The sequence below is a fragment of the Gasterosteus aculeatus genome, chromosome 2, assembly GCF_964276395.1.
Source record: "Gasterosteus aculeatus chromosome 2, fGasAcu3.hap1.1, whole genome shotgun sequence".
NCBI classification, from domain to species: Eukaryota; Metazoa; Chordata; class Actinopteri; order Perciformes; family Gasterosteidae; genus Gasterosteus; species Gasterosteus aculeatus.
Genome location: NC_135689.1, coordinates 6,309,830 through 6,320,271, shown reverse-complemented (window position 1 = coordinate 6,320,271; position 10,442 = coordinate 6,309,830). Strand labels below are relative to the sequence as shown.

The 10,442-nt window shown below is 42.1% G+C and overlaps 1 protein-coding gene across 2 annotated transcripts; it reads right to left on the bottom strand.

Moving 5' to 3' along the window:
• Positions 1–2,631: 2,631 nt before the first annotated feature.
• slc13a3 (solute carrier family 13 member 3) lies at positions 2,632–10,027 on the bottom strand. 2 transcript variants are annotated; one of them, XM_040194179.2, is made up of 13 exons: positions 9,582–10,027; positions 8,926–9,191; positions 8,492–8,670; positions 7,808–7,877; positions 7,218–7,397; positions 7,016–7,141; positions 6,725–6,817; positions 6,509–6,613; positions 6,275–6,372; positions 5,188–5,300; positions 4,643–4,804; positions 3,517–3,654; positions 2,632–3,439 (listed from the first exon to the last, which is right to left on the bottom strand). In XM_040194179.2, the coding sequence occupies exons 1-13, from the start codon at positions 9,687–9,689 to the stop codon at positions 3,269–3,271; spliced, it is 1,809 nt and encodes a 602-aa protein (XP_040050113.1). In that variant the 5' UTR covers positions 9,690–10,027; the 3' UTR covers positions 2,632–3,268. The 2 variants fall into 2 exon arrangements, with proteins under 2 accessions (XP_040050113.1, XP_040050114.1); XM_040194180.2 differs by having other exon boundaries at positions 8,926–9,139; positions 9,582–9,784.
• Between the last annotated feature and the right edge of the window lie 415 nt (positions 10,028–10,442).

Here is a 10,442-nt window from a genome sequence, read left to right as displayed (position 1 = left end):
TCCCATGTGGGTAAATATAAGAACAAATGGTCTCCACGTGAACCATAAATGACACAGAATCATACGGAGAGACTTGACGCAATCACGCGCACTCAATGTGACACAGGTCAACCTCTCCGATTGCGCTGCAGTGGCGGCTTCAGTCCGGTGACACACCGCGTCACGTCAGTGTCACACGGGTGGTTTGCAAAGTTGCTTGGCGTCATATTTTAGAAAATAGAATAAGTAGGGTCAGAAAGTCCCGTCCGAGCTGTGCTGTCCTTCTGTTGATAGTCGCAACCATTTCTTGTTGTTGTTACATTGTTACGACCGACACTTTGACGAGACAAATACAGACAACCTTTTACGTATTGGGCCCGTTGGAATAAATAAAATTAAAAAATAAAATGTTACTGTTCAAAACAGTACAAAACCAAAATTTGACCCTTCCCAACTATTTTCCCGGATTATGATCTATACCCTAAAGCCTACAACCTTGATTTAGAGCCAGTTTGCTGTCTGCAGCTTATGTGTTGTTAATACAGCATTCCGAGAAATTGATACATTTCTGTTGGGGTGTTTTACACGTTTTTCTTCTACTCCTGTGGACTCTCTTCCCCACTAACTCTTGAGATATCGAGGGTCGGTGAGACCTCTCAGCATTGGAGATGGACACAAGAAGGCCCCCTTCAGCCACTCAGGCTTTCAAATCCAATTCAAACTCTCCCGCAACATTAGTGAACAGTTAAATCATCGGGCGTAGAATAAAAGCGCAGAAGGCAGATTTTCAACAACCTGGACTTTAGGTTTGCTTTTAATCCCTTCTGATCACGACAAATAAACTTATCGAAGTTCTATTTGCGATACGAGAACTGCAATAATGTTCCAACTTAGTAGGACAGAGTCTGTGCTCTTTACACAGAGGCACACGGTGTTCTGGGTCATCTGATAATCAAGTTGTTTTGTGCGTCGTTGTTTATAATCTTGTGGCGCCAAAGATGATCGTCTACATCCGAGGTCGACTACCAGCATTTGGGTTTTGCTCAGACCCCCCTCCCCCCCCCCCCCCGCCATGCTTTAGCATGTTCATCTATATCCAACTATATATATTCCTGCTCCGAAGATGAAGACCTTTGAGTGGACTTGGCGCGTGACTTGGATGTGTGTCAACTCTGTCTTGAGCTGTTTGCAAACATTAAATATCCGGTTTTGAAGTGTGAGAATCTTTCATAACACAATTGGTCCTTCGAGCCGGATCTCAAGAACTCTTTTTCCTCTCAAGGTTTGCACCTGAAACTGTGCACGGGGAGTCTGGGACTGTTTTCCGCCCTCGTCTGTTACAGGATTAGTTTGGTTGGTTGAGAGGCCGGGATCCGCTTGAGTTGGAGGAGAGTGACGAGATGTGTTTTTCTTCATTACGGGTAAGAAGGCTTTCGAACAGCTTGGGGGGAAAGTTTTGAATCCTTTTTGAACGTTTTGGGGAAAGTTGTTGTTTTGTCTTCGGCTTTTTGTGGAACGTTTGGAAGCCTGGAGACTGAGGTTGTGATGTTTTAAACCTTAAGTCCATAGACATGCATGGGCAAAATATTTTAATTTGACCGTGGGTTTTTATTTCCGTGGGCGAAGGGTCCTAAACAAAGTGAAATTTTAGTTCCTGTTAGCCGTGGCGCGAGAGTTCTGAAAACAGGAATCGGGGATTTATATAATCCGTTGCCGAGGTTATAAAAATAGAAATTGGTTGTTCCTGTAAGCCGTAACAGTAGTTCCTAGAAATAGTCCTGAAATAGTCTCCAATAAATAATAATATATATAACATAGAACGGGGTCGCTCAGCAGCACAAGATGGGAAGTGGGAGATGTGATGAATGATGGAAGTTGTGAAAGCGGATGACGGGTGGTTTTGAAAAGTGAAGTTGGAAAATTCTGCAAGTCGAAGATGATAAACGAGAGGAGTGTTTTTCCAACATTAAGAGATGTTTCATTGTTTGTTTTCTGTCTACTTAGGGCCAGAAGATCATTGTATGTGTCCCGTGCAAAACTAAAAGTAAACATTGACATTTTGTCACCTGAATTTTGTGAGTTTCGAGAGTCATGTAAGTCACGCTTGTCCTGCTGTAGTTTTTTTTTTTTTTTTCCTTGACCTAACTTTCTGTGAAGTTTTATTTTAAAAGGGGCAACAGGGGGGTTACACACAGCCATGGTAAAAAAAAAAGAGAGAGAGAGAGAGAGAGTGAGAGAGAGAGAGAGGTCACAACGTCCCTATAGCCTCAAAAAGGAACCACTGCAGTAAACATTTTAACCCCCACCTGCCGTTACTGAAGGTGTAAAAAGGTATTTATATAAATACAGTATATGTGTATATAAATATATATTCATGCATCCGCAAAAGGCAATCAGCTTTATGGAGACAAAGGTTGTGGAGACTGTCCAGTACATCCTGTCCTTGTCTGGGCTGCAGCTTTTAGTAGAGCATTTCATAATTTTCCACAAATTAACGATCGCACCAGTTAACCATTGGTGTTGGTTATGACACCCGAACAAACACTGTAAAGAATTTACCAATGTGTAATCTCGCCCGTTAACAGATATGAAAACAATGAATGCTCTTCTCGCAGGCAAATACACAGACCACATGCAAATAAATCACCAATATTTATTATTTTTTTATGTTTATATCAAAATACAAACGATTCATTTGTAACAGCAGTTATATGAATGCAAATCACTTCGTACCAAGATAATTATTAGAAATCAATTATCTGAATTGTTGTTGTTTTTAAATAGCCATGTGCTATCGCTTTAAACACGGCCCAAATAACACATAAACAAGTAACATAATTCATCAGGGATTCCAACAAAGTCAAAACATGGTAATATGTTTATGTAAAACATATATTTAAAGATTATTATTCACAGAGGTATCTCTCATTCTCCCAGCAGCGGCGAGCCCGCTAGCATCAATACAAACAGCACACCGCAGTTTGTTTTTTTAATATTATTAATCAGAGCTCCAGCTGTCACTGTTGTTGAGGTTAAATACTGTATCTCTCCTGCCCAGTTCTAGGAAGGCAGGAATCTCAATATGGTTGCATGTTTTTATCTTGTTGCATGTTTCTTAGAACTTGGAGTGTGCCAAAGAATATCACTTCACAGCAGGAAATCCCGAAACTCGAGTGTCATAAACTTATTAAAAGCATAACATCATAACAGCTGAAGCTCCCGGACGCCTTCATGCAGACTTTTGTTCCTGTTTAGTGTTAAATCTTGTGGATACTCTTTGGTCGTGCAATCAGAGCGTAGCATTGAGCGACTGGATAGGCGATAGGTGCGCAGTGGACCTGTTCATGTGGTGCGCCCATTCCGGGTACGCGTTCAAGTCGAACATGGCGACGCCCCACGTGTTCATGGCCAGCGACACAGAGAGAATGCCCAGGATGTTCATCACTACGCCAGTTCTCACCTGAGAAAACAGCAAATGAAAACACGGAGGTAGAGGCGATTGAAAGGTCCGCTCAACGTCCGATGCGAGGATCTTACCATGTCTTTGACCATGAGATGTCCTGATGCAAAGGCGATGGAGTTGGGCGGCGTGGACACTGGCAGCATGAAGGCATATGAACATCCTATTGTTGCAGGTATCATGAAGTACAGAGGGTTCACTGAGACGTGAATAGCCTGCAAAGACAAAGACAAATACCGCAGGATGTAAATCATTTCACACCTGCACTGGCGCTTCAATGTTGCAAACTTATTTAATATGGAAAAGCGGCGTTTAAACCCACAAAGCTTTGAAATTGAAAAGGTTGAATATGTCGGCCTGCGACACAACGACTTGATTTATCTGTTTTGTGGAGAATGAGGAGGCCGTAAAGAAACTGCCTTTTGTTTGCTGTGGAACAGGACATGCGGTCTGATGCCAGCAGCTCTGTAGGCTATGGACATTCTGGGAATTACTTTGGTCTTTGGTCATTAGACTTTATCCTTTGTGGGCCATGCAAGTTTGTACAACATTTAACGGTAATCCATTCAAATAGCTGTTGAAGAATTTCAGTCTGCCTACGGCCATTTTTACAGCTTTTATAATATGACAGTTAAATCTAAATGAGAGAATTCTAGGGTTTGGGTTTATTTTGTGTTGAGGTATCGCTCTCGTAATTTGGAGGGAATTGTATTCGGTTTAGAGTACTGACCAGTATGAAAAGTTGTACCCAGACTAATTAAAAGCAACATCTCCGTTAACTCAGTTTCCTTGTGATTTTGCAGATTTTCAATGAAATCTATAATCTCAAAATGTCTGAATTTAGTTAATATGAATGACTGTTCAAGCAAAGCCCTGAAAGGTTGTGGTTCAATAAGTTTTTCATTCTTATAATAACTCAGTCCGTAAACAATTCTCCGTTGCAAAGTACAAAATCAGGCAGATAATGATTACTGAAAAGAGCAGTTAATGTCCAACGGGCAGCAAACAGAAGAGGATCGATTGCTGGAGTTAAACAGCTCTACTGAGCCTTTGACAAACATAAAGAACGAGGTCAGAACCACGTTCCCTGTCAACTTTATGAGTTTCCACAGCTTGTCTTGTAACTGAGTGTGCATGTTCATCTACCTGACTGTCACATCAATCATCAACAGAAACATATCACCCGCGATGCGTCCGTCTTACCAGTTCAGCAATGACGGGTAAAAATATGATAATTGTGGCGGTGTTGCTGGCGAACTCGGTGAAACAGGCTAAGAAGGCAGTGATCAACATCACAGCTGCAGCGGGAGGGACCTCGGCCAAAGGCTGGAGGTGGCCCCCGATCCATGTGGCGAGTCCAGACTCCTGCCGAGGGCCACAAGATTGGGGTCACAGGTGAGAGATCAAATCTCAACATAATAAAGCAAAGTGGAGACCGGAACCAAAAGAGAGCAGAGCAGCACGGATCAAACTGCAGAGAACAGAGATTGCATTTATTACACCGATTTATGTCAAGTCAACTTTTAAAATATACAGTCACTAAGCTAAATAATTCACTATTAACATGTATACATTTAGATATGCAAAGAGGTGTGCATTGAAGGTGGAGAACAGTCAAAGCCCCCGGACTACTACGATAAATCTAGAAGGTCCTCTGTGGGGTGTGGAGGGAATTGGGGGGTGGGGGTGGGGGGGGGGCACATGTTCTCTCATGTTCACATGGAATGGGATTGTAACAACATGCTTACCTCACAAGCTTTAGCCATAGCAAAGCCGCCCCCGAGCAACAGAATGATATTCCAGGGAACAGAGTCCTGCGCTTTCTTCCACGATAAGAGAGGTACATACGGAGTGTTTGATGCTGTGGAAAAATATGGGGAGAAACCAGCAGTGATACATTTAATACAATATTTATTTATGATGAAATATGTACATATACTGTATATTTATACTGCAACATGTGTTCAGACTGGTGTCTGCTGATACAATGTGAGATTCAGAATAGATCAAATCACGATTTACTTCATGTAAACATACTTAATCAATGCCATATTCATTTTTAAAACATTCACCTGAAAAACAGAAATAAACCCCAAAAATGTGAGTGAACTGAAAGAGGTTCAGTGTTACTATAAAGGTACTAAGTTATTCCAGTAAAAATGCAATCAGCCTCTTGCTGAATAAAACCAAGCCATAAATCCAGCACGTTTTATTTATGTTTTTTGCATTTTGATGGTTCTTACTTAGTATCTGTATCCTACGAGATGTGTGTGTTGGTGAGATAAGGAAGAAATGTTCCATTCTGGTTGAACAATAAAGTTGTATTCTTGACCTACATTGAGACACAAATGAGCCCCAGGATCTGCTTCTTTTTTTCTCTCTTTCGCATCCAGCAGTTTATTTGACCAGCTGAACAAAATATACACAATCGCACCAACACACACTCACACGTGTCTCACACACACTCACACGTGTCTCACACAGCGAACCGATGCGTACAAACTGTACTCGCACACATACACAAACAAAAACCCCAAAGTGTGACAACATATTTTTGAGAGATTATTCTAATCACAGAAACAGAGAAACTACAGTTTCAGCTCCAGACGGGAAATGTGCTCAGACTTTAATCTACATTAACATTCCTTGACATGTTTGCGGTTTTTGCAATAGTTGCAATTGAGACACAGAGTGAACGTCTTTGAATCTTTACTAACATTTGTTCATCAATATTAACTTCTGAGTGTCCATAAACTTCTTACCAGTTGCTTCCAACATGTGTATGTGCACATATCTATATATGAGGTGTGTTGTTCACAGTGAAATCTCACCGACCTTGAGGGTCAAACCACCAGCTCAGAGAAGGTTTCTGCGACGGGAAGAAGAACAACATGGACACGATGATCACCCCGGTGACGGCGTCTGAGACGTACCTGAGGGACAACGAGGGGGGGGGGGGGGGGGTCATTATCAGAGGCAGAAGATAATAAACTTATATCTCTATATGTAAAAATATGTAAAAAAATCATTTCCAAACAATAAATGATATCAGAATTGCACATTTCTTACCCTTTTTTAAAAAACACAGACCAGCCGGGAATAAATTTGGGGTCTCTTGTGAACAGCAAAACGGCAAACAACACAAAAAAGAAAGCGATAGATCCCTCTGCAAAGCTGAAGAGGGAAGGGGAAGTCAGTTAAAATGCTCTGCGATAAAAAAAATGAAATAATTACACACATTCAACCCGTATCGCAAGAGATTTAAAGACATGCACAAGTTCTCACTTTATGGGCCCTAGTTTCCTGTAGTCTTCCCGTATCAGAGCCTGTGCTCGGTTCTCGGCCTGCGCTCTCCGGTCGTGTCTCGTGAAGCACAATCTGCGTTAAAAAAAAACTTGAAACTTGCTGTTCTGAATATTTACATGGATAAACAGATCATGGGAATTCAGACAATATGACAGCATTTTTCCCTTCGACAAAAATAAAACCATTGTGACATTTTGCCTTTTGGCCCAAATATTATTTTTAAAACGAGTTTAGAAATCTGCAATCAGCAAACATCTGACCCCCCATTACCGTGAATTCAACCCCCCGTGGAGAAACGCTATCCAGATCCATCCCAAAAACAGGAAAAGAAGCATGAGCGGGAAGGCAAACGCAAACCAGGAGCCAAAGTTGATGACGTCGCAGTCTGGGAAGTAGCTGTGAAACAGGGAAAAAAGGTGCTGTCAAACTGCTGGTGAAAGAGTGTCTTTGACGGTCAAAAACAAACAGTTACCTTTTCAGCTGTCCAATCAGAATGAGGTTGGGCGCGGTGCCCGTCAGCGTGGCGGTCCCTCCGATGCTCGCTGCGTAAGGAATGCAGATCAAGAATCCTTTCCACACCTTCAGCTGGTACTCCGCCTCCGATCGGATCTCCTCAGCCGTCCTCGTGTCGCTCTGCTCCGTCCCATCCATCCTATTTAGAAGTTTTAAAAGGCATAATTATATCCAATGGTCTTTGGAAGAAGCACATGAACTCCTGTTTGGAGCAGACTTTTTCTTCATCAACAGAGTTTAAAAGTGACATGTTCGCATTCCATCAGAGTTGGATGAGCAGATTGATACCACTAGAATAAATATGGAAACCAAAGCCAACAGCTGGTTAGCCTAGCTTAGCACAATGGGAACAGAGGACAGCCTTTATTTTGAGCAAAGCTAACAATCTCACTAATTACCATCCCATGCATCTCTCTTTTTCAAAAAATTCCAAAATGTTTGGTTTTACATGAGGTATGAGAAATGTTTGTTAACTCTGGGCAGGAAACCGCACGCAGACATTAGGATGGTTTGAGGATGCACAGAGTGCGATCTCAGGGTTTTTCTCACCCGTCCATTGACAGTATTTGTTTTTCTGAGGGCACTGAGGGCAGTGAATGCAGCCTTACAGTCCGCTGGCCTGAAAGGAAGTGAAACAAAGAGATTAGCTTTAGCTCTGTGTGAAAAGGATGTTCTGCACTGATTATATTTATGACTTTACGCTCATCCTGTCACATAAATAGCTTACCACTTGATTATTGGCTAACTTTGTATTCAATTGGAAAGACTATACAAAGTTCACATCTTAGGTCATGTATTACAGAACCGGGGGGCCGAGCTTAAAACAACACAATCATCTTCGTTACACATTTCAGCAAAGTCATCTTTGGGTCACTTTAGAATATAAATAAAACCGGCATTATTATACTATTTTTTTGTATGCGGGGCATTAGAAAACATTTGTTTATTAGTTGAGTTTCTGAACACTTGAACAAAGTAAATTAAAACATTGACTCTCTTTTCGCTCCGAGTTTGGTCTCCTCTAAACTCCTGAACAAAACATTGCTCAGTAAGTCGATCAAAACCGGAGGGATGAAGATAAGCTGAAAGCAGCTGCGAGATAAAATCAGTACCACTGAGGGAAACTCACTAATCAATATAACTTTCACATTGCAGAAAGTATACTCAGCCACTGTTATAATAGCGACATGAATTAGTTCTCCTCTGAATAAAAAGACACATTGAGCAACTTACCGTTTATTATGTCACTGTCAGGGTCCTCCGTGGACTTGCACTTCTCTTTCAGGGTCTCCAGGTCCCCAAACAGACTCTCCAGGATGGCGTTGGCGATGGGGAGCATCATGGCTGTGGTGGCGGTGTTGCTGAGCCACATGGACAGGAAGGACGAGGTCAGCATCATTCCCATTATCAGCCTAGGAGGGAAACTCAAATCAGTAACTCAAATCACGGTCACGGTCACGGATGCTGACCGGCAACGCGTTCTTTGCGGAATGAGGAGCACGTTCACGCGTTCAAATCCCACAGAAAGTGGCTCCAACACTGAAGACATACATTTATATTTATTCATATTAATTATAATAAAGAAGGCGCACTTGCTCAATTCATGTACGTTTCCTGATATTTGTCGGAAATTATGGAAAATGATAGAATTTCACAAAACGCCTCACCAGGCTGGCTTCACGCCGACGATGGTGAGGACCTTCAGGGCGATTCTGCGATGCAGACCCCACTCCTCGATGGACGACGCCATCACAAGGCCGCTGAGGAAGAGAAAATTGGTTTCGAGGAAGTACTGAGGGCAGACCCTTTTGGATGGAAGGATCCCCAGAGTCGGGAAGAGGCAGACCGGGAGCATCGCTGTGACGGCCAGAGGAAGGGCCTCTGTGCACCAAAACATAGCCATCAGCGCCACCACATAAAGACATTTTCCCTCCTAAAAAATAAGCAACATGCGATTGTTAATGCACAGGCAAATACGACAATGAGCAAAACGGAGACAAAAACATTGAAAAATAAATAAAGAATGGTGCACATCGCCACTACAACTGCTGGTTTAACAAATTAATACTATTTAATTGTTTTTTATTGACACATGGAGCAAATATTGTCCTCGATTTGAAGCTTCTTTATTGACTACTTCTACTTCCTTGCCTCAGTAATATGCGTTTTACTGCCACTTTATTACATAAACCCAAGCAGGATTTAACAGCTCGAGTTTCTGCCTTTTTTGAAGCCACTTGTTAAGACTGCGGGATTTCTGCTTTTATTTAAGCAAAAGAGTGCGAGTTCCTCTCTCCGACAACCGGCGTTACAAATGTCTCACCTTCTCCGGAAGGGTGAAGAGCAGCGGCAGCAGCAGGAGAGGAACGAGCAGGAGAAGCAGCTGCTTGTGGACGCACCACAGCTTGTTGGACACCACGGAAATCTTCATCTCCCGACTGAGGGGTCGATCAGAGGCGACCGGAGGAGAAGGAGCCGCGGACTGTCCGAGAGGAGTAAAGGACGCACGCTGGAGCCTCTGTCCCACTTCACAGAGGATTAACTACGCCTACTTGTTATGTGCGGAGTAAATGTGTAAAAAAAAAAGAAAAAAAGAAAAAAAAATACCAGGAGCGGGTTGGAAAGTAGAAAGAACTGCTGTAATTGTCAGATAATCTGACAATAATCTGACGGGAAATGCTTAACTCGCATGTGGATAAAATAGATACACACACAGCCAGTCTTGAGATGTGGCTGCAAGGTGCTTTTCCCCCCATTTCATGTGTGTGCACCCCGTTGGAAATGATGTGAGGTTTTATGGGGCAGGGTCGCCACATATCGCATAATTTCTCTTTTTTCATATTTCTAATATAATTTAATTTAATTACGAACAGATGAGCTGCCACTTCAGTTATTTACATGTAATGAAAGCATGCTTTAAATGTTTGCAGTAGATTGATGCACTGAGGTTCACTCAGGATTCAGGTCAGACTTGATGCCCTTCAAAGGTGAGGTGTTGGTACATTGTGCAGCGCAAGCGATAATTAGGATCTGTTTAACTGCCTATAAGAGTTTCTTCTAGCGTTATAAACTCATTAGTAATTCAGAGGATTAGAAATGTATTCATGTTCTGATTATTTTTTGTGGATCATAATTAATTATCAGATACTACAGTTTCAAATGAGATCAAACTCAAACTATCTGA